At 44.6% G+C, this 24,843-nt stretch overlaps 1 protein-coding gene across 1 annotated transcript in view; it reads left to right on the top strand.

Moving 5' to 3' along the window:
* Positions 1 to 24,453, top strand: part of dnaaf11 (dynein axonemal assembly factor 11) — a 38,718-nt gene extending 14,265 nt beyond the window's left edge. Inside the window, exons 9-12 of the mRNA XM_083658875.1 lie at positions 260 to 329; positions 6,362 to 6,457; positions 11,563 to 11,645; positions 23,773 to 24,453. Coding sequence (XP_083515001.1) covers positions 260 to 329; positions 6,362 to 6,457; positions 11,563 to 11,645; positions 23,773 to 23,974 — 451 coding nt within the window. The 3' untranslated portion in view covers positions 23,975 to 24,453. The remainder of the gene's footprint in view (positions 1 to 259; positions 330 to 6,361; positions 6,458 to 11,562; positions 11,646 to 23,772) is intronic.
* The last annotated feature ends 390 nt before the right edge of the window (positions 24,454 to 24,843 follow it).

Here is a 24,843-nt window from a genome sequence, read left to right as displayed (position 1 = left end):
TCAAACACTTACCGTACATGTATATATACTCGTCTGTAAAAATCCACTTAAGCAATAGATCACGACAGGCCATGATACAGTATTATGCTCATTATACCACACCTAAGCCCACGTTCACACCAGACGCCGAAGCAACGCTCAACCGACGCTGAACCCACACGTTTCATTTCAGCGTCCTTGTTAAACGGGCGAGGCCGTTAACAAGGACACCAGCTGTTTCCTATATAAACTGACCTTCACTTCCCATAACTCCACTCAGACATCTGGACTCGTCTCTGCTGGACGTCGATGTTCATCCCACCTACGCCAGAGTCAACGTCAAAGGAAAGGTAGGAGCTCACTGACTCGCTGAGGATTTCTTCAAGTTGAGCATCATTTACAAAGGGCATTCGAGTGACCATGTTGATTCCTCAAATGCAGGGCCGGTTCCAGAACAAGATGACTAGGGATGCATCCTAGGCAGGAAGGGGTGCACATGCACGGGCCGCCCGAAAAATTTGACATGTTATTTTAACTAAAAATAATGCATTTTACCATCATTTCAAATAGAATGATACCAGCCAAGCAAGAATATTTCAAGTGTTTCAAGTGCTTTACTGAAATATTTGGACCATATAATGATAATACAATTATCTCAACCTTAAAAGGTTACATGTAGGTGCCAAAAAGCCATAAATTCACATCAAAGAACAAAGAAAAACAACAATTATAATTCAAGTTTAAACAGTAAGTGTGCAGCTGCAGCATTTATATAAAAAAAAAAAAGTACCACTCTTTTCAACTGAGCATGCAGACAATTAACATAAGGGTGCAATGCGTGCTTTTGCACCCCTGTAAAACCGGGCCTGCTCAAATGTGTGTTTGGCTTGAACAATTGAAATAAATGAAAAGTAACAAAAAGCACATGTCCGAGGACGTAGCATTTTGAGTTACACATGTGGACAGGACCAGCTAATGGACAGGACCAGCTGACAGGACCAGCTGACAGGACCAGCTAATGGACAGGACCAGCTGACAGGACCAGCTGACAGGACCAGCTAATGGCGAGGACCTCAGTGATCCTTTGTTTGGAACTAGCCAAGGAGATAAGAGAATCCAGTGCAACTTGGAGGTCGTTCCAGGACCAAGGGCCAAAATAAGAGAGACTCCTTTTTCCAGCCTCAAGGCTGTTACACACCAAGAATGATGCAAATATACGATCTTTCACCCACCTGTCAATCACAGCAACAGATGTGTAGCCTACAGGTAGGAAGCGAATTTCTGAAAAATCGACCTTGGTCCGAAAAAATAAACACCGCAATAACGCTCAGCGAAACGTCGTGTTGGTTTGCACGCTTGCATTGACTGATATAGGTTCGAGAAATATTATTGATCTGCGAAGTTCAAGTTCCTCACACTTCCTCAACGTAAATATCAGAGAGGTCAGATTTTACAAATTGATCAACTACAAACTCAGAACCCGCAACAGTTTTGGCGTGAGATAAATAACCTGGGGCCTAAGCGACAGAAAAAGATTCCCATGCAGGTGTGGAGTGAAGGGGAATTAACATCAGACCTGGGGAAGGTATTGAAAGTGTGGGAGGAGGCCTTCTCCGGATTATTCTCTAGGAGTCAAAATGTTGCGGGTGTCTCCCCGGTTTTGTCTTTCGGTTTGGAGGGGGGTTACGCCCTCCTCAACAGTGTTATTCCTCTAAATGGTGCTGTATGTAGAGAGGAGGTGATGAAAGTCATTCATTCGGCAAAGTTAAAAAAGGCCGTCGGTATAGATGAGCTTTCAAATGAAGTGCTCAAAGACCCTAAGCTGTTTGATTTATTATTTCATCTTTTTTATACTTGTTTTGATCATGGTCTGGTTCCATCTGCCTGGTTTAAATCAATTATAACTCCAATACCAAAATCCCCAAAGGATGACCCCAGGATTCCACTAAATTATCGTGGAATTAGCTTACTAAGCACTGTTTATAAATTATATTCTTCTGTTTTGAATAATAGACTGTCGCATTTCTTAGAGCATAACGGATTATTAGAAGAGGAGCAAAACGGCTTCAGAAAAGGAAGAGCCTGCATTGATCACATTTATGTTGTGACCACTGTAGTTAGGACTAGAATGAAGCTTAAAAAACCCACTTTCTGTTGTTTTATTGATTTCCAGAAGGCGTTTGATCTTGTTGACCACATCCTCCTTAAACACAAGCTTCACCAAATCGGGATAAATGGAAAGTTTCACAAAGCGATTACTGCTATTTACGAAGCCCCTTTGGCTTGCATCAGAGTGAATGATTATCTCACAGAGTGGTTTCCAGCGCCCTCTGGTGTCAAACAAGGGGACATTCTTTCTCCAACCTTGTTCGCAGTTTTCATAAACGATTTGGCTAGAGAAGTTAAACAGCTGGGGAAAGGGGTTTCATGTTGCCAGGTACTCTTAAGCATCCTTCTTTATGCAGACGATATTATTTTGCTTTCAGAATGTGAAGAAGATCTGCAAGTGATGTTGAATTGTGTTAACGAGTGGTGTAACAGGTGGAAGATGTGCGTTAACCAAAGGAAGACACAAATAATGCACTTCAGAAAGCCGGGTGTCGCAAGAAGTCAGTTTGTGTTTTCTATTGGTGACACACAGCTTGAATTCACTGACAAATACAAGTACCTGGGTTTATTTTTGGATGACCACTTGTCTTTTTTGCCTGGTGTTTCTATGTTGGCAGACTCTGCCAGCAGGGCTCTAGGAGGTGTTATAGGTAAGACCAAAGTTCTGAGGGACTTGGGCTATCTTACTTATTCAAAACTGTATCACTCCTGTGTATGCCCTGTGTTAGATTATGTTTCTGGTATTTGGGGCGGTAAACGTTTTCTGTTAAGCGAACGTATCCAGAACCGGGCAATTCGCTTTTTTTTGGGTCTTCATAAATATGCTCCTCTTCCAGCAGTTAGTGGAGAAATGGGGTGGGACCCTTGTGTGATCAGATGGAAAATCAGTATGGTGAACCTCTGGAACAGATTGCTGGACCTACCATCCAATAGGGTTGCTAGTCAGATTTTCCTCTGGGACTTGTCTGTTGAAGGGGAGTGGGTCTCAGATATGTATGACTTGTTTCAGGAGTGTGGTTTTGGAGAATATTACTCTCAAAGAATGTGTATAAATGTAGAGTCGTTTAAATCTCAGATCCGCGCTAACTGGTTACAATCTTGGACTGAAGAACTATGGCAGAAGCCAAAATTAAGAACTTACTGTTTATTTAAAAATGAATTTAAATGTGAAAAATATGTGATGTTTAATTTACCTAAAAGTAAGAGGTCCTTATGTGCTCAGTTACGATGTGGTATTCTGCCTTTACATATTGAAACAGGCAGATACAGAGGGACGGCGGAGGAGGATAGGATTTGTGAATATTGTGAATTGATGGAAGTGGAGAATGAATTTCACTTTATTTTGTACTGCCCCTTGTATCATGACTTACGAGATACACTATTTAAAAAAGTTCACTCCCCTGAGTTAAACCTGTTAGATTTTGAAGAAGGTGCCATACTTGAATTTCTTTTTGATAACATCTTTGCTTTTTCCGAATATATCTCTCATGCGTGGGATAGGAGGAAAAAGATGACATATGATAGATAATTCATATATTTTACTTAATACACATTGTAGTTAAATCTGTGTTTTGCTGCTGATGCCGCGTGCTGCTGTGTGTGTGTTTGTACGGTTTTGTATTGTTCAAGCACCGTAATAGATATGGAAATAACTGTATGTTGATGTGTCTGATAATCCCATGTGGGATGGGTCATGTAAATTGTCCTGACACGTAAATAAAATTTTCATTCATTCATTCATTCATTCATTCATTCATTCATTCATTCATTCCTCAACACCAAGCCAAGTGCTGGATCTGAAGCTATAGGTGTTGCAGACATACTGTACATCAGTATTGTGGCTTCCACTACCTCGGGTTAGGAGGACATGGCCATGTGTTGTAGTGAGGCAGCATGACATTGCCATGCTTTTCGCTGAGTTAACATGATATTTCATGTATTTTGCTGAGTTAGCAGGATATCTACTTGAACTGCAGGGGGGTTGTGTGTGTGTGTGTGTGTGTGTGTGTGTTCCAGGCCTGTAGAAACACTAGATGTAAGCAGAGATTCTCACTGTTGAGGGTGTTGATGTGCTGACAAGTCCAAGAACTTCTCCTGCAGCTTACAGGCAGCTGGCTCTCTGCCAGGCAGGCAGCCCACTGCTACGATTACACTCAGAGGCAGAGCGGGCGGCCATATTTAGCAGGCAGAGCGGGCGGCCATATTTAGCAGGCAGCGTAACCTGTCAGGTGCAATGATGCATTTCCCCCCGTCAATATATATCGGCTGTATACTGTATATCCGATACCGATAATAGTCGATAAAGATAAATGTCCCATTATCGGCCGATAATTTATCGGTTGAATATATATTGTACATCCCTAATATGAAGGGTGTGAGTGTGAGAGTAGTTGCAGTAAAACTCTGGTTTATAATACATTGGAGGTGTGGTTCTGCATGTCATCATAAGCACTCAGGTTATCTCAGGTGTGCAGCACCGTGCAGGAAACACTCAGGTTATCTCCAGGTGTGCAGCACCGTGCAGCACTCAGGTTATCTCCAGGTGTGCAGCACTGTGCAGCAAACACTCAGGTTATCTCCAGGTGTGCAGCACCGTGCAGCAAACACTCAGGTTATCTCCAGGTGTGCAGCACTGTGCAGCACTCAGGTTATCTCCAGGTGTGCAGCACCATGCAGCAAACACTCAGGTTATCTCCAGGTGTGCAGCACTGTGCAGCACTCAGGTTATCTCCAGGTGTGCAGCACTGTGCAGCAAACACTCAGGTTATCTCCAGGTGTGCAGCACCGTGCAGCAAACACTCAGGTTATCTCCAGGTGTGCAGCACTGTGCAGCACTCAGGTTATCTCCAGGTGTGCAGCACCATGCAGCAAACACTCAGGTTATCTCCAGGTGTGCAGCACTGTGCAGCAAACACTCAGGTTATCTCCAGGTGTGCAGCACCATGCAGCAAACACTCAGGTTATCTCCAGGTGTGCAGCACCATGCAGGAAACACTCAGGTTATCTCCAGGTGTGCAGCACCATGCAGGAAACACTCAGGTTATCTCCAGGTGTGCAGCACCGTGCAGCACTCAGGTTATCTCCAGGTGTGCAGCACCGTGCAGCGTGCGTGCGTCTGTCTGTCTGTCTGTCTGTCTGTCTGCCTGCCTGCCTGCCTGCCTGCCTGTCTGACTGTCTGTCTGTCTGCCTGTCTGTGTTCCCCATTTCACCCTTCAGCAAACAGATCAGAGATCTAGTGCTGGTGCAGTCTGGGTCTTCTCTCCCTCACCTCACCTCTTGTAGTTCTCCAGACTCCTGGATGTCATGGCTCCCTTCAGTTCTCCAGACTCCTGGATGTCATGGCTCCCTTCAGTTCTCCAGACTCCTGAGTGTCATGGCTCCCTTCAGTTCTCCAGACTCCTGAGTGTCATGGCTCCCTTCAGTTCTCCAGACTCCTGAGTGTCATGGCTTCCTTCAGTTCTCCAGACTCCTGGATGTCATGTGGCTTCCTTCAGTTCTCCAGACTCCTGAGTATCATGGCTCCCTTCAGTTCTCCAGACTCCTGAGTGTCATGTGGCTTCCTTTCTTCCCAGCCGTTGGTGTAGTCCTGGGTGGCTGTTTGATGCCAGGGGGTCACAGCCTGATTGGAGCGGGGCAGAGATTTATGCAGTGATACAATCAGCCTGGCAGAGATCTTTACAATGCCTTTTTAATATGAGCTCATTTAGGGGAGCTGTGGAGGGCTGTGTACATCAAGTCTGCTTCACAGGTCAGAGACATGTAACCCTGACAGCGAAACAGCCTGCAGGGCTGTGGAGGGCTGTGTATATCAAAGTAACCTTTTCTATAGTCTCTATTGTTCAAGTTCAAGTATATTTATACTAGAAATAGAGCGCTCTAGCGCCCCTCGCTGGCTCGCCCGGTTTCTACCGTGCTACAGTGTAGTGAAGCCAGGATTGGTGTGATGTGGTCTCTGTTGTAAGGATGACTCCCCTAGATTCTCTCAGTGTCAAATAAAAGTCGTTTGAAAAATTAAGGGAGAAAAAGCTAAATTTTTATGACCTATTATTTCATCCATATGAATAGTTTTATTTTCACAGAATTGCGTTCCAGTGATTGATCGGCAGTATATTCTGGCTGTGAGCTATTCTGGGACCCCTCCTAAGTCTTTCTGGAAAGTGTACCTATAAAAAGGCACAGTAATGATTCAAGTCATTTGACACACTGGATGGTGCGGGTGGCGGATGGGGGCATTCATCTTGCTAATTAAAGTTGTGAATAATTGACTGTGCAGATCTTTCAGCTGGTCCTGCCTGCTGAGGTGACACCGGACAGCTCCACAGCCCAGAGGTCTCAAACCACCGGACACTTGGTCCTCAGCATGCCCAAGGTACGTACTGTATGCACACTTACACATCTACAGTAGGTGCTGAGATGCTAGAGCAGTGGTTCCCAACTATAGGGTCGCGAACCTAAGTGGGGTTGCCTGGAATTCAAATAGGGTCAATTGAAATTTCTATTTTTATTATTATTATTATTATTATTATTATTATTTTCTTTTTTATAGTTCTGAGTTTAAATAAGCTCTAAGATTTCAGTTTTATTCTCTTGGGTGACACCTATGGCAATGAGTGGTAATTGCAGATGAGATCCAAACAGTGTTGCATGTCACTGCAAAGGCTTCCATCAATAGAGCGCCGCAGGAATGGAAAAAAAATGTAGGAAAAAAAATCTTGCGTGAGGTGTGTTAGGCGTGTTAGGTGTGTTAGGCGTGTTAGGCGAGGGGGTTTGAATACAAGCTGTGAATAAAAAGAAAGAATTGCTGAACAGCGCCGAGGCTGTAAGTGTCCCATTACACAGTAATCAATAATGAATTAGAGATAAACAATGCTCTCCACTGATCATAACAAAACACTCACATCATCGCTCTGCTTACCCATAACTCAGCCTTGTGCACGGCCTGGTCTTTGTAAACACTTTCATAATACATTTAGGAATGTATTATTAATAAGTTATATTTGCTAATATAAACCTTCAAACAAAAACAAAACTTGCTGCAAGGAAAGACATTCAAGTTATATTTATTTTTCCTAATTTTATATATGTATTTATCATTTTATGTGTACCTTTACCTGTGAATTCCCCCCATAACAATAATTGATAAATATTTTCAGTAATTTATTCTCTAGTGCCCCGCCCCCTCTCCCACAGAGCAACAGGACATGTTTGAGCTGCTTAGCAACCAGAAAGAGCCGCTGTTCCAATTGGCTTTCAAAAAATCTACCCCCACTGGGCTGGAATCAGTTGTCTGACGTCACACAACAATGGCCGCAACCATGGAGTATGTAGTCCAAAGTATGAAGTACCTAAATAAAATGTATAATAGAGTCTGTTACATTATGTGTCATTGCTGCTCCTCATTTTCATTTAAATATGTAAGGAGGGTGCTCTGCTCGTTGTTAACACGTTAACTGCCAGCGACGTATGCATACGTCAAAAAAAATCCAGCGCTTGACTGCCAGCGACGTATGGATACGTCAAAAAAAACGTTTTTTTTTTTTTGACGGTGGGGCGTTGATCAATCCCTTTTACGTCTCCTGTACAATTATTGGAGGTATTGAATGTGTATAATCTATTTTACGACCCACTAAGTGTTGACAGTGCTCCCCCAGACGAGCGAAATCAAAGAAAAAGGGAGCAAGCCATTCAAGGAAATGGCAAGGCGATTTTACAGTATTACATTCTCATGAAAATGGTTGGGGGAAAACGCTCTCGTTTTCGCACTGATTGCTGGCGATGCGGGATTGCAAATTTACATAATACATTACAGGTGGAACACACTTTGAAACACGCAGCATAAATATGACCAGAATCGCAAAAGCTTCTCTCAACCAAAACTCCCAAGAAGCGAGCGAGTCCATGCCGACTTCCTCAAACAGCAGCCTGCAGACAGGCACAGGAGAGCAGCAAAAGCACTGAGACTGTGACGGCCGCGGCAGCCAAGAAGAGGGAGGAGTTGAAGCAACCTGCCTCTCGCTCTCTCCCTCTCTCTCTCTCTCTCTCTCTCGCTCTCTCTCTCTCCCTCCCTCCCTCTCTCTCTCTCTCTCTCTCTCTCTCTCTCTCTCTCCCTCTCCCCCTCTCACTAGGATTAAACCTAGTGCGTCTCCCTCCCGAGAGGGAGGGAGAGAGAGAGAGAGGGAGGGAGAGCGAGAGGGAGGGAGAGAGAGAGAGAGAGAGAGAGAGAGGGAGGGAGAGCGAGGGGAAGGGAGAGAGAGAGAGAGAGAGAGAGAGCGAGAGGGGGAGGGAGAGAGAGAGAGAGAGAGAGCCAAAAATGAATGGTTAAAGTGACAGCTCTATCGAATTTCACAAAAAGCCGTTTATCTCTGAATATTTTTTCTCATGCTAAAACCATGCTGTATTCAACTGATAATGCTTACATAACTACTAACTCTACAAACTAACTCTTTTAGACAGAGAAAGTACACATTCTATTAGTACTTTTGAGATATTGTATGTTCACAAACTCCAAGCAGAAAATAATCCTCGGCGCTTGTAAAATGAGCCACAATCCTCAAAAAACGGCTTGGCAGAAGCTACCTACAGCAAGAAAAAAACGGCTGGCAGTCAATGTGTTAAGCTGTCTTGCTATTTGCCAAACAAAAAAAAGTTTGTCGCGGTCCGCCATGTTTTTTGGTTGCATTTTGTCTTTGTGCTCTGGAATGCTTTGAAGGTGGGGGGTGGGACTTTTCCACTGGGAAACACCCACGTCCCAGGTGTCTGGAAGGCAGCATTAGTGCCATGTTATAACTGGGCTGTTGTTTACAAGATGGCAGACGTTTCTGTCCTGTAAAAACAGAACGGTACAAATGAGACATTCTGTGCAGTTTGTCTGGAATGAGAGCAGCCAGTCTTTATGATTCCCTGCAGACATTTAACACATTTAGTGGCCAAGCATTTCTGCCTCTGTCACACTCATGACTTTGCCTGCAGATGTCATTAAGTTGTGCATCATCTGCATTGTCTTGAAATTACCAGATGTTCATGGTGATCAAGGTGATTTCAATATCATGGTGGTTTCATGGCGCCTCCAAGGCGCAAAAGTCCTGCTTCATTGTTCATCCAGGGATGTTTTCGAGGTGATGGCATTTGATTGTCTGCTCAATTCGGTCTCTATATTTCAGTTGTTTGATTCCTTCTGGGAATCTTTTGCCTTGGATAAGGGTTTCTCTGCTGACTGAATGGATTTCTTCTGTGCACAATCTACTGTGCGTTTTTCCCTCTGCATTATGTACAAAAGGCTTTATTCAAGCAGTAATTCTCAGTAATTTACTTAGGTTACTGTACATATTCACCTTCCAGACAGGTTCCAGAATAAAAAGAATGCTTTTAAATGAGCCGTTTGATAAAACTACAGTATTTATAAACCTATTAATAGAAATGCTTATAAATGAGCCATTGGATAATACAACTGTTAATTAAATTGACAAATGAAAGACTGATGAATTAATGCTGATGATTTTTAAAATGCAATTTAAAATGTGGCTTTTTTAATCCATTTTCATATTCTTGCTTGTTCATTTTCATATTATTTGTCCTTTGCACAATTCATTTTCGACCTTATACTTTACCATTGGACAACTGTTTTACCTAAAGCACAATTGTGCCACACTATACAGATTAAGAAAGAGAAATACATGAGCAGCAAAACATGCACACACGCTTTTCTAACTCTCCCTCTTTTCAATTACAATTATAATTTCAATTAGCTATTTTTTTATTTGGTGACCGTCTGGTTTAAATGGTGTGTTACTGCGTTGATGTAATTTCACAGTTTCAAATTAATTCCTAGTTTCAATTATTTTGTTGATAAATATTTCATGACTAATATAGTTGTTTTGTCAAATTTCATTTGGCATTAGCAAATGAAAAACGTTTTAGAGTGATAAGAGGGACAACGTGTGTTATACGGGTGATAAGAGTGACAACGTGTGTTATACGGGTGATAAGAGTGACAACATGTTATACGGGTGGCGCCTTGAGAGCTTGGGTTGCCCTTTGGGGTGCCTCGAGCAGAAAAGCTTCTAAAGACACTGGGATAGAGACTGAGAAGTGAGTGGAACATAGTCTGCCTCCATGTAGGCATTCTGAAGAACATAGTCTGTCTACATGTAGGCATTCTGAAGAACATAGTCTGTCTACATGTAGGCATTCTGAAGAACATAGTCTGTCTACATGTAGGCATTCTGAAGAACATAGTCTGTCTACATGTAGACATTCTGAAGAACATAGTCTGTCTGTCTACATGTAGACATTCTGAAGAACATAGTCTGTCTACATGTAGACATTCTGAAGAACATAGTCTGTCTGTCTACATGTAGACATTCTGAAGAACATAGTCTGTCTGTCTACATGTAGACATTCTGAAGAACATAGTCTGTCTACATGTAGGCATTCTGAAGAACATAGTCTGTCTACATGTAGACATTCTGAAGAACATAGTCTGTCTGTCTACATGTAGACATTCTGAAGAACATAGTCTGCCTACATGTAGACATTCTGAAGAACATAGTCTGTCTACATGTAGACATTCTGAAGAACATAGTCTGCCTACATGTAGGCATTCTGAAGAACATAGTCTGTCTACATGTAGGCATTCTGAAGAACATAGTCTGTCTACATGTAGACATTCTGAAGAACATAGTCTGTCTACATGTAGACATTCTGAAGAACATAGTCTGTCTACATGTAGACATTCTGAAGAACATAGTCTGTCTACATGTAGACATTCTGAAGAACATAGTCTGTCTACATGTAGACATTCTGAAGAACATAGTCTGTCTACATGTAGACATTCTGAAGAACATAGTCTGCCTACATGTAGACATTCTGAAGAACATAGTCTGTCTACATGTAGACATTCTGAAGAACATAGTCTGTCTACATGTAGACATTCTGAAGAACATAGTCTGTCTACATGTAGACATTCTGAAGAACATAGTCTGTCTACATGTAGACATTCTGAAGAACATAGTCTGTCTACATGTAGACATTCTGAAGAACATAGTCTGTCTACATGTAGACATTCTGAAGAACATAGTCTGTCTACATGTAGGCATTCTGAAGAACATAGTCTGCCTACATGTAGGCATTCTGAAGAACATAGTCTGTCTACATGTAGGCATTCTGAAGAACATAGTCTGTCTACACGTAGGCATTCTGAAGAACATAGTCTGCATTTTGAAGCGGATGTGTCTGTAGCGACACTTCTCTCTGTGTGATCAGCCCCTCAGATGTTTTGCACCCAGAACTATAATAAAGAAAGTGTTTATAGTGTCTATAAAGGAGCACAGAGACAGGTGGTGTGACTGCAGCCTGCTATCAATCCTCCGTATGGCTTCTCATATCTCCTGCACCACAACGCCAGTAAACACGTTGAGTTTTCCACAAGCCGTTAGCAGAAGCTACACGTAAACATCTGATCCATGTCTCTTTCAGGCTGAAGGTGAAGTCAAAGTGAGCGGAAGCTGCCCACGTCCAGCCAGAGCGCGTCACAACATCAGGCCCGAGGAGAAGACAAGGTACTGTCAAGCTATTCTCTCCTACACCCACGAGCTGTACTGCTGATAGGAGCGTCATTATCATTTAGAATGCACGGGCAGGCGAGGAGAAGCAGGCAACAGACAAGAACAGATAAACATGCCAGCAGGATAAGCTCTCCCTTCCTACCCGTTAGTGTCTATGTCACTGTGGAGGGGCTCTCTCTCCCCGGTCAGGAAGAAGACGTTAGTGTCTATGTCACTGTGGAGGGGCTCTCTCTCTCCGGTCAGGAAGAAGACGTTAGTGTCTATGTCACTGTGGAAGGGCTCTCTCTCTCCGGTCAGGAAGAAGACATTAGTGTCTATGTCACTGTGGAGGGGCTCTCTCTCTCCGGTCAGGAAGAAGACATTAGTGTCTATGTCACTGTGGAGGGGCTCTCTCTCCCCGGCCAGGAAGAAGACATTAGTGTCTAAGTCACTGTGTAGGGGCTCTCTCTCCCCGGTCAGGAAGAAGACGTTAGTGTCTATGTCACTGTGGAGGGGCTCTCTCATCCCCGGTCAGGAAGAAGACGTTAGTGTCTAAGTCACTGTGGAGGGGCTCTCTCTCTCCGGTCAGGAAGAAGACATTAGTGTCTATGTCACTGTGGAGAGGCTCTCTCTCTCCGGCCAGGAAGAAGACGTTAGTGTCTATGTCACTGTGGAGGGGCTCTCTCTCTCCGGCCAGGAAGAAGACGTTAGTGTCTATGTCACTGTGGAGGGGCTCTCTCTCCCCGGTCAGGAAGAAGACGTTACTGTCTATGTCACTGTGGAGGGGCTCTCTCTCCCTGGTCAGGAAGAAGACGTTAGTGTCTATGTCACTGTGGAGGGGCTCTCTCTCCCCGGCCAGGAAGAAGACATTAGTGTCTATGTCACTGTGTAGGGGCTCTCTCTCCCCGGCCAGGAAGAAGACGTTAGTGTCTATGTCACTGTGTAGGGGCTCTCTCTCCCCGGTCAGGAAGAAGACATTAGTGTCTATGTCACTGTGGAGGGGCTCTCTCTCCCCGGCCAGGAAGAAGACGTTAGTGTCTATGTCACTGTGGAGGGGCTCTCTCTCCCCGGCCAGGAAGAAGACGTTAGTGTCTATGTCACTGTGTAGGGGCTCTCTCTCCCCGGCCAGGAAGAAGACGTTAGTGTCTATGTCACTGTGTAGGGGCTCTCTCTCCCCGGCCAGGAAGAAGACATTAGTGTCTATGTCACTGTGTAGGGGCTCTCTCTCCCCGGCCAGGAAGAAGACGTTAGTGTCTATGTCACTGTGGAGGGGCTCTCTCTCCCCGGTCAGGAAGAAGACGTTAGTGTCTATGTCACTGTGGAGGGGCTCTCTCTCCCCGGCCAGGAAGAAGACGTTAGTGTCTATGTCACTGTGTAGGGGCTCTCTCATCCCCGGTCAGGAAGAAGACGTTAGTGTCTATGTCACTGTGGAGGGGCTCTCTCTCCCCGGCCAGGAAGAAGACATTAGTGTCTATGTCACTGTGTAGGGGCTCTCTCTCCCCGGCCAGGAAGAAGACATTAGTGTCTATGTCACTGTGGAGGGGCTCTCTCATCCCCGGCCAGGACGAAGAAGGCTACACCTGGGTGTGATTTTGTTTTAGTCCTACTTTTTACTCATTTCATTATTATTCATATTATTATTATTATTTTATTTTTGTACTCTTAGCACTTTCTAACCTTGTTGAAAACTACTATATGCATAAATATGACTAGTCATGTCAGCTGTTACATATCTGTCTGTCTGCTGCTGACAGACTGTAGCACGGTCAAAGTATTATTTTTCTAATGATAGTATGCATGATTGGTAGCAGCAGTGAACCCTGCATGTAGCTGAATACGTGTGTATATTAATATGTAAAGTGGAGGTCAGGGTGAAGCTACATCATCTCCTGACATGTGACTGTTTGTGTCCAGGCTAAATTGCCGTGTGTTCAGCCTTGAATTGAACGGGCCTTCAGGTCCCTGTGCTCCTGATTACAGAGGGCTTATTGTATATTAAACACTGAATGATTCATTCAGTCGATGCTAGCGCTCTCCGCCCGGACGCAGATAACCTTGCCCGGCCCACGCTGCTGTTAGCAGCATCACAGCGGGACGGGAACAGAGAGCGCCCCCCCGAGCCCCGCGAGGTTACTCACTGCAGTCAAATAATGAACGCGTTTAATGTTGTCTTCAGTCTTTACCTCACAGCTTCATACTGGTCACATGTGTTGGATGTGTGAAATATAATTATTATGGTAAATAATTCAAATATAAAACATTTTTAGAGTAACGCAAATGTACTTTTACAGTACTCGAGTACTTTTAAATTGATCTTACTTGAGTAATTTCCTGGACTAGTAATTTGACTTATACTCGAGTAAATTTTCACTAAAGTTACAGTACTTGTACTTGAGTAGGATTTGTCAGTACCCTTTACCACCTGTGTGGCTCTCTCTCCTTGCCTGGAGCGACGTTGGCTCATCACCTGCCTGCCTGTCACATCATTATGTCTTTACGAGCGCGGGCCCCAGCGTGTCCTTCAGCTGGCCCCATCATGGCTGCCGTCCTGTACGCTCAAATTAAACATGAGATCAAAATGCTAAGCGGCTCCCGCGCTACAGCAAGGTGACTGCTGAGCACCGCCGCGGGCCCACGGGTTATTGCAGCGTCTGGATATGATTAGGGGTGAACTTTGACCCCCGGGCTCAGATGGGAGGGATCTGATGGGCTCTGGAATGGCTTTGTGCTTGATGACACGACGGGGGGGCGAGGTGGGAACTGTGTGATCAAATGCAATATGGAGCTTTATCTAAAACCCACAGGCTGCTGGGATCATATCCTGTGTAGCTGAAAGGTCAGAGGTCAAGGTGCGTTCAACTGCAGAGCAAAATCTTGATGTGAATGTGTTTGAAGTTAATTGGCTTACATTTAGTGTACATGTGAACCTTTGAACCAGTGAGGAGCACATTGGAAATACATTTTGGAAACCTTTATGTGTTATCCTGAATAATCCTAATTAATTGATGCATGGCTGATGTCTGTGCAGTAGTTTGACTGATCAAACAAACAAACAAACAAACAATACTGTTGCCCAGAGCAACTTGCAGGTTCAGCATGTTTCTCAAAAACACTTGGTAGTAGTTAGTATTCTGCAGGGATCAAACCTGTGGTCTGTTGCATACAGGACGGCTTCTAGAACCACTAGTCCACCCTGGTTTGTACCATATAGACTATACAAATAATGGATGCAGCCACAGTAACACAAGTGGACTTCTGTTTTGAAGCCTTGTGTTTGTCATTTTGACCGTCACCATCTTGTTTTTTTTGGAAGTGACCATATTTGGACGAGTGTGGAGCTGGGGAGGAGATGACGCCTCGCAGACAGCTAGTGGGCACCTGTCACTCAAAGCAGCCACGCCCTTAATTATGCATAACTTTAAGCCTTAATGAAATGTAAATGAGGGAGGGTGTTACATAAACAGTTGTCATAAAGAGGGATATTAGCTGTAGAGACCAAAACTGTTTTTTGAACAGGGCTGTAAACATGCTTATTTCTGCTGTAAAGTCGGGCATTTTAACATGGGGGTCTATGGGGATGGACTCGCTTTTGCAGCCAGCCTCCAGTGGCCAGGAAGCGCCGTTTTTGACACTTAACGCGGTGGCTTCATTTCTCATCCCGGGAGGTTGCCGCTTGGTTTTACAGATACATTTACATTTTAATCATTAAATAAATGAGCAAGACGAGTGACCCTCAGGAGCTCTGCAGCGACGGCGTAACGACGCACAGCTCAGTGAGAAACAGAAGAAAGTGACCTGGTGACGGCGTCCCTCAGGACTCATCTGATGACTCTTTGTTTCATGTGGTGTGCCCCGTCCTCCAGGCAGGCCCTGACCCCCTTCATCAGCGGTGTGCCCCGTCCTCCAGGCAGGCCCTGACCCCCTTCATCCCGACCCGCCCTGCACACACACACTCTGGGTCAGATTGCTGGATCGATAGTGCAGCATCGGCGGTTATCACTCTCGCCCCTCCGGCCATCTCATTATAATATTCCCATTCTGATGATACCACGGCAGCGATGTTATGCCTCTGTTGACAGCTAGGAGACCTCATTACCTGTGAGATATGATGACCGGGGGGCCTTTGCCTTGAGTGACCTATTCCAGGAGCCATTTTGGACTTCCTAACCAGGCAGCGTGTTATGAGAAGGGCCTTGGACTAATGGCTCCATCTATCTCGCATAGGGAAGTGCTGACGATTAGGTTTACCTGCCTGTTACCAAGATGAGCGCTGGGGCTAAAGTTAGACCGGGGCTCCGAGGAGTCGTTAATCTTAAAGCGCTCCCTTCCACACCCGCTCCCTTATAATTAATGTATCATGGCTTCGTTAAGCTCTGCAGCAATCCTGTCAATTAAAAAAAAGAAGAAAATCTACGAAGGAACATCCAGTCCAGCTTTTCTCAGTCCGTTTGGATTCACATTTGATGCATGGAGCTACTTCTCTTAAAACAGTACAACAATACATTTCAGTTGATTGCCAATAGACCCTTTTCACAGGGGCCATTTTGTGTCGAAAAGGCAGGGTAAACACAGGGGCAAGCAAAACACTAATGAGGGTTTCCAACTTCCATGAGTCTAAGTTGGAAACCCTCATTAGTGTTTTGCTTGCACCTGTGTTTACCCTGCCTTTTCGACACAAAATGGCCCCTGTGAAAAGGGTCTATATTACAAGCAACCAGTAGTCAAGGAATACCGTGCCCAGATAACACATTCAACATGTTGATTTTCACCCCGCGTGCGTAAGTGCACTCGTGTGAAATTCTTAAGCCAGGAGGCTCCACAGGACATCAAATATCAGCAAAAAGCAACATGTGATAAATATGAAACATACAAGAGCAATAATAATGTGCATTTGAAAAGAGAGAAACAACAATGAAGAACACGAGCAAAGGCAGTGCACGGTGCTGCCATGAAATGAAATGTGCGAGATAGATTTTTTTATGCATCGGGTATCAGTCAATATTACAATCAGTCAGTCATGTTGCACTCCAGACTTGTACGAGGTTGTGTTTTTGTATTATGTGTGTGTGTCTGTATTTTGTGTGTGTGTGTGTGTGTGTGTGTGTGTGTGTTATTTGTTGAGGAGTCTTGAGCAGTCATGTACTGTATGATAAGGGAAGCAAGTTAGGAAAGAGAAGCAGTCAAAAGGGACCCAAAATACATATTTTTCCTCTTACCTGTAGTGCTATTTATCCATCTAGATCAGGGGTTTTCAAAGTCTGAGACCGTGGGCTTCCCCGCAGACAAAGCTTGGAAAGAGCCACCCCCATCGCTCAATTCCTGGATGCCTATGGGATTATGATTATGTTATTTGATCCCATATAGACACTCAACAATTGAGCCTGATATTACTGTTTGACACACTCCAGACTACATAAGGTCTATCTGAACTAGGCCTGATATTACTGTTTGACACACTCCAGACTACATAAGGTCTGTCTGAACTAGGAATTTATTAGTTTCTGACTCTGGTAGCTCTTTCCAGAACGCTGTATATTCAGATCATCCCACCTGAATCCAGCGTCCTTTCCCAGAAAAGCAATCTGGGTTCACAATGATCGAAATTGTCAAACTCACCGTTACCGGACAGTCTTGCAGTCTTGTGCGCTCGGGTATTGAACGTCAGCGAGGCTGATACACATTTTTTATTATTATTCATATACGTGTCGACCGGGTCGATCCTTTCTCAAACAACGCTTCAAGATGGCGCCGGCGTTGACGCAGGCTTGAACTGTGGTTTGGTTTTGTGTCTTTCTCTGCTTTGGGCCTAGTTGTGTTTCTAGTGCAGCAGGGTGCAGCTCTAAAGCTATCGTTTGCATAAATAGCGTATCGTTCATAAGAAACACATGAATTATACAAAATACATAAAAAGGGCCTCCACTCATTTTCATCGTCGAGGGAAGGAGCGAAGGAACACGGCATAAATGATGCTGCCATTTCAACTTCCCATTTTCTCCAGCAGCGGTGGTGATTTTCTCTGAATAATACAGAGGCGTCACTCTGGTGAATGCACGTGTGACGGCAAATCCAGCATCCTTACCTCCCTCCACCACCATCAGCAGCAGCACCTCCCCCTCTCAGTAAACACATGTCAGAATGCAGAGGGTAATGGAGTGTGGAGGCTGCTGCTGCCCAGGGAGATTACATTGTAATCGCCGCGCACTTCCTGGAAAATCAGCACTTTTCATTCATACTTGTCTGGCCTGCCGTGCCCGCTCTACACACCAACACCACCTCTCTACACACTAACACCACCGCTCTACACACCAACACCACCTCTCTACACACTAACACCACCTCACAGTGTGAAGGGGCGGGGTCATTGGCAGCAAAGCAGCTTACTGTAATACTGTCAAAAGTGCAAAGGTCAAGTTGTGTGTGTGCGTTATTATCGTCCTAATGATCCAACCAATCAAACGACACCCCGTTGTTGCATTTATTTACACTTTCCTTGTTGATTGATGTACATTGTACAGCACTGGTGTTGATGTCTTTTGCATCAATGTTACCAAGACAAATTGATGCTGCTGGTGTAGTGAAGCATATTGCACTCAGGAGAGCTGGATACTTCTTATGTAAATATAGAAAGGTTTTTCTTCTTCTTGTGTTTCCTGAGTGTTTGCTCATTCAGATGATAATGAGTTCCTCTCTCTCTCCAGCACAGAGCTTGGAGCGTAGCCTTGTGCTGCTGGCTGCCACTCTGTCTGGATAACTACTCTGTTTGGCTTATTTCATTATTATTATTTAATTAGGGCCCAATTTAATTTGTCAGGGCAGCTTTTACCCTGAAATAAATAAAGAGACTTTTCAAAATACAGCCAAATCATTCAGTTGGTTTATTTCAGTCATTTCACTCACCCCCCCGCCTCTTTACCAGTGGAGTAGTGGTCCCTGGAGAAGTGGGTACATTGTAATCTACATTTATTTATATTTATTTATATATATATATATATATATATATATACATACATACACACAGTGTGTGTATATATATATATATATATATATATATATAGTGTATATATATGGCAGACGATAGCATAAGAGGCACGCAAAGGCCAGTATTTAGCACGGACACGCCTGGGACACGCCTACCTCTGTGTCTGTGCTTAGATCCCGGCGCAAAACTGGATGGTGGAAGCAGACGTAGACGATAGCATAAGACGCAGGGAAGATGGCATAAGAGGTGGGCAAACTGCTGCGCAAACGATAGCGCCTGTACAACGATAGGGCCCCTGGTCTACCCTGGTCTGGACTACCCTACATGTCCAAAAATGAGGAAAAAGGGTAGCTTTGGCGTTAGTAAAGTGACGCAGAGGGACGTGGAGACAGATCAATGGGAATGTTGTCTTATTTAAAATAAGGCCTTTAGTTAGTATTGCTGTCCATCATATTGACTTTTATCTCTGTAGGTCTCTGGATAAGAGCACGAGCTAAATGCTCAAATGTAACGGGTCTATGCAGTTCTTAGCAGTGAGTGATACCCACATATATAAATATATATATATAATATCATATATGATATAACCAACATTTTTTGTAATCTTGGCCTCCCAAGCTGTCACATATCACAACCGGTTGACTTCACATTATTCCAATCGACACACACACACATGCCATGAGCAGAGGAACCCCCGGAGATCTCTTTCAAATCGTTTGCTGCACAACTCATCTCATTTTGCGGATGGGGGCCCGCAGTTTGAAGTGATATTAATTGATTAATTGGTGAATGGAATGAGCTCATTTTAGCGGATGGAAGTGATGGCGGGAGAGGAGCGGATCAATCTGGTTTAATGGTAACTGATCATCTGCTGTAATGGAACATCTCCCCCTAGAGATGAATTTATGGATGTTCATCTCTCCAGGAAAGGGTCACTCTGAACTCAACTCCAGGCTGCAAGAAATGTGCCTTTTAAGGGATTTCATCTCATTTGACACCTTAAAGGAGTAGTTCACCCAGAAATGAAGATTCTGTCATCATCTCCTCCCCTTCGTCACACCAGGAGAAACATCTCCTCCCCCTCGTCACACCAGGAGAAACATCCCCCCCCCCTCGTTACACCAGGAGAAACATCTCCTCCCCCTCGTCACACCAGGAGAAACATCTCCCCCCCCTCGTTACACCAGGAGAAACATCTCCTCCCTCTCGTCACACCAGGAGAAACATCTCCCCCCCCTCGTTACACCACCCTCGTTACACCAGGAGAAACATCTCCTCACCCCTCGTCACACCAGGAGAAACATCTCCCCCTCTCGTCACACCAGGAGAAACATCTCCTCCCTCTCGTCACACCAGGAGAAACATCTCCTCCCCCCTCGTCACACCAGGAGAAACATCTCCTCCCCCTCGTCACACCAGGAGAAACATCTCCTCCCTCTCGTCACACCAGGAGAAACATCTCCTCCCTCTCGTCACACCAGGAGAAACATCTCCTCCCCCCTCGTCACACCAGGAGAAACATCTCCTCCCCCCTCGTCACACCAGGAGAAACATCTCCTCCCCCTCGTCACACCAGGAGAAACATCTCCTCCCTCTCGTCACACCAGGAGAAACATCTCCTCCCTCTCGTCACACCAGGAGAAACATCTCCTCCCCCCTCGTCACACCAGGAGAAACATCTCCTCCCCCCTCGTCACACCAGGAGAAACATCTCCTCCCCCTCGTCACACCAGGAGAAACATCTCCTCCCTCTCGTCACACCAGGAGATGTTTCTCGTCACACCAGGAGAAACATCTCCTCCCCCTCGTCACACCAGGAGATGTTTCTCGTCACACCAGGAGAAACATCTCCTCCCCCTCGTCACACCAGGAGATGTTTCTCGTCACACCAGGAGAAACATCTCCTCCCCCCTCGTCACACCAGGAGAAACATCTCCTCCCCCTCGTCACACCAGGAGAAACATCTCCTCCCTCTCGTCACACCAGGAGAAACATCTCCTCCCCCTCGTCACACCAGGAGAAACACAGGTGTGTATACAACACACAGGGAGGTTGCCAGCACAACTCCATCCATAGCAGGTCACTGGGGACCAGTTCTTCACAGTTCCAAAAAGACATATTTACACCATCACTTCTGAACTACAGCTGACTGACTTGCAACATAATCATGGTGTGTAGGTCTTTCTATTCACAGGGTGACTTGATGTGTCTCATGGTGTGTATGTCTTTCTATTCACAGGGTGACTGTTTGGCTGTTATTGTTCTGGAACTCTAAAGAACTGGTCCCCACTGACTTCAGTTGTTTTGGAAGAAGGCTGCTATGGAGGTGTGCTGGTGACCTCCCTGTGTGTTATAATTATGGACAAACTTCACCTGTGTTTCATTTGGCATGGGGGGGGGGTGGAGTCGGGGGGTTTAGATGATCGTACAATTTTTATTTTTGGGCGAACTATTCCTTTAACATCTAATTTCTCTTTAAATCATGTCTTTGCTTTGAAGTAAAGAATAGACTTTGTTTACATGCACAGTAATAATCAAAGTAAGGCGTAACTCTGATGAAGATGTTTACATGAGTCCTTTCAACTCCGGTTACTGCTTGTGCTTATTCTGATTATTTTGAATCAATCAGAAGGAGTTGTTTCTAAATGCATTCCTCCACTTCACACATCAACAGATTCTTCTCCGTGTCGTATCTGCTGCTGCTATATTTGATCGGCCTGTTCCTCCTGAAAAACGCCTTCCTCCTGACACTTCTGGGAGTCTTGTGGACAGCACACCACATGACCAATAGATGTTGGTGTGAGTGGATGAAATGAGCTGGAGGTGTAACCATGCCTTCATAATGTGATGAAACCCCACAGGACTCCACATATCGCACAGTGATGGTGGTAACTCTGACTATGAGCATAATCACATTAACATCATCAGAGTGCAGTGTTTACATGGCTCCACACAACTCACATTACTGCCTTAATCGCATCATCATTGGATTACGGTATTTGTGTTCATGTAAACATACAGTAGCCATAGATGGCAAGGAAAAAGACCAAGCCTTTTTTAAAGTTGTGCAAACAAAAGCACTTATATGTAAATATCACTCCACTTGAAACATCACGCAGAGGAAGGAAATAGAAGGCCTTTATTATAGTGGCTTAATTAATCAAACATGCCAACATGTTTGGACTGAAAGGCCTTCATCAGGGCTAAAATGCAGATCTGTATCAACTGCACCAAGAATAGCGTCCATTTTGACAAAGATATCCTCTCTGCGTCTGCGATGACAATCTGTTGGTTAAGGAGGTGATTTCAACTAATTTAATCTGCTGCAACATAATATAGATGAAAAAATAGGGCGCACCGTTTTGCTACAGTTTCCGGGTTGAACGTCATGCTTCCTCCAAACGGTGTGCGACGGGCTTTGAGGTACGTTGTCTCTCATTTGGTGTCAGAGGTGTTAGAGGTGTCAGAGGTGTTAGAGGTGTTAGAGGTGTTAGAGGTGTTAGCCAATCAGTGGCGACGTGTATATAAACCCCGCGGTTTAAAGATGCCGTGTGCACAGTGGATCCAACAGATACAGTAGGTGCAACGCTTGCGTAACACAACCCACCACCGTTTCCGTCTAAATCAAAGTGTTTGTTGGTGCTGTCAGGGCTGAACTCAGCCTGGTAACAAGAAGACCTGACTCTCCAAAACACTCTGTGAAATCTGACAAGTGGAGGAAGGAGACTTGGGAGTGTGAAACAGGATAAGAAAGTCGCTGAAACAAGTTGCACTGTTTTGAACCAAGACAAATTGTCTAATCACGGTTTGTGAAATTTCTAATATGAAATAAAATTACATGTTAAGATCTGCATCTTTTGGGCGTCTGGGTAGTGTAGCGGTACATGTATATTCTCTCCCTACCAACACGAGGGTCGCAGGTTCGCGCCCCCGTGTTACCTCTGGCTTGGTCGGGCGTCCATACAGGCACAATTGGCTGTGTCTGCGGGTGGGAAGCGGGAATGAAGGGAATGCGTCCTGGTCGCTGCACCAGCGCCTCCTCTGGTCGGTCCGGGCGCCTGTTCGGTGGGTGGAAGGGAACTGGTGGGAATAGCGTGATCCTCCCACGTGCTACGTCCTGCCAGTGAAGCTCCCCGCTGTCGGATGAAAAGAAGCGGCTGCACATGTATCGGAGGAAGCATGTGTGTGTCTACCGTAATGGCTCTCCCCAGATTTGCAGAGGGGGCGGGGCAGCAGAGGGGGTGGGGCAGCAGCAGAGGGGGCGGGGCAGCAGGGGAAATTGACCAAGTACAATTGGGGAGAAAATGTGGGGGAAATCAGAAGAAGAAAAGTATCTGCATCTTTTGCAGTGTGCTTTCATCAGATATTCATGACTGTGCGTCGTGGGAACCCAAAGAGCATTTATGTCCTTGGAAGATATGAAGCATGTCTGGCACGCAGTCATTTATCATTTCACACCTACTTTGAAAGCAGTATAGAAAACCAATATAGGTTTGTGACTTGGTTATGGAACACCTCATGTTCAATGCATATATGTGCCGTCATATTTATAGTCTAGGGTTCATTGCTTGTTTTTTACAATTTTATTTTCCTTTTTCACAAACATACAGTTATAAAACATTCAGTTATCACAGTCTTGATTAATTTGCATGTTCATTAATTTCACCCTTAATCCCCCCCCCATCCCAACCCCTATACATAAACATACATACATCAAGTTAAAGTAAATTAAAGAATAATACACACACAAAATTATATTAGTTACATTTGTCTCAACTTCACGTTTTCCCTTTTTTCTTTCTTCTTTTATTTCACCTCACCAGATATTCCTTAGCTAAATAAACAAAACAAAAACAAAACAAAACATATGTGTTGCATAATTTACGTATCAAGTAAAGATGTAGTCGGTCCCACACTTTCTTCATTGCTTGTTTTACTCCGGTATGAAGTCCTGTTGTCCTTGTAGAATGCCATTACATCTTCAAACTTTCAAAGACGTCAACTTGTCTCTGCAGCAACATCACAAATGTAATCCTGAATTTATTGTTGTGTGATTCTCATTCAGAGAGATGGTTCATAGGTCAAACTCAAACCCTTGCATGATTGGAGGGAAGTCAGGTGTCAATTTGTCCTCGTTTATTGACCGACATTCCCTCTGTGCAGGAACAGTCCCGGGCCTGAGCGGCTGGAGGTGGACCCCAGCAGGCGGACCACCGTGGACCTGGCCAACATCGTCCCTTACCCCGACACCAGGGGGCGCTCAGGTCCTCTGGAAAAGCCCAGGATGCCCACGCCCAACGCCCCAGATCACACCCGCTTCTCTGAGGGGTTCATCGACGATCCTGATGTCCCCCCGCTCATATGAACATCCAGTCATCCCCACAGCAGAGAAGTAGATCTGAGGAGGCTGAGCGTCACCATCGACTATAGTCACCGCAAGTCCATTTCCTCTGCCCATATTTGGACACTCAACAAGCTTGTTGGTTGAGAGATGTTGCAGTTATCAACAGCAACAATCTGATTCCCTGTTTCCCTACTGATGTGATTTAGTTTCATGTACAATAGTTCTGCCTGGAAAATGCCAAATTGGCAAGAAGTTGATTCCAGCCATTCAAAGCTTCCAGCTCTCTCCAACTTTTATTTGAAAGGAATAAAAGTCTCACAAACGAAGCTTGGAGAACAGTTGATATGACCAAAAGTAAAATGTCATTTGTCTATTTGCTGCTTCTCTACAGACATAACCTGTAACCTCAACTTTCCACAATATTATGAGTCTCTCAATTCATGTTCAGTCCCAATATATGTATTCCTGCACGTTATAATTATTTGTAGACCCAATATCATTTCACATATTGTTTCAATTCCAAATCGAAATACTAATTTCAAAAGAAATTCAGGTTTCGAAAAAGTGTGTATCTCAGGAATGGAAAGTGTGTATGTGTATTGTCCCAATTTCCCCCCGGGATCATTAAAGTCTTTCTGATTCTGAACCCATTCCTCAAAGACTGTGCATCAAGGGTGCTGTCACGTTTTTCTTTTTTCACAACTAGAAAGGACTTGTCTCAGATTTGTGGAGGCTTGGTGCTGCTGAAAACTACAATGTTCATGTTTCTCCTTCTCTTTTTCTTCTGACTTCAACTGAAAGGGTCATGGTCATTTATGTGTTTAGTGAGTTTCAAGACCTGTGGGCCGTTGAAACCTCTTCAAATCCCACTGATGATTTAAAAAAGCACA

This window comes from Poromitra crassiceps (genome assembly GCF_964638095.1).
Source record: "Poromitra crassiceps genome assembly, chromosome: 23".
In the NCBI taxonomy this organism is placed as follows: Eukaryota; Metazoa; Chordata; class Actinopteri; order Beryciformes; family Melamphaidae; genus Poromitra; species Poromitra crassiceps.
The sequence above is the reverse complement of the archived record's forward strand: the minus strand, read 5'-3'. Positions and strand labels throughout refer to the sequence as shown.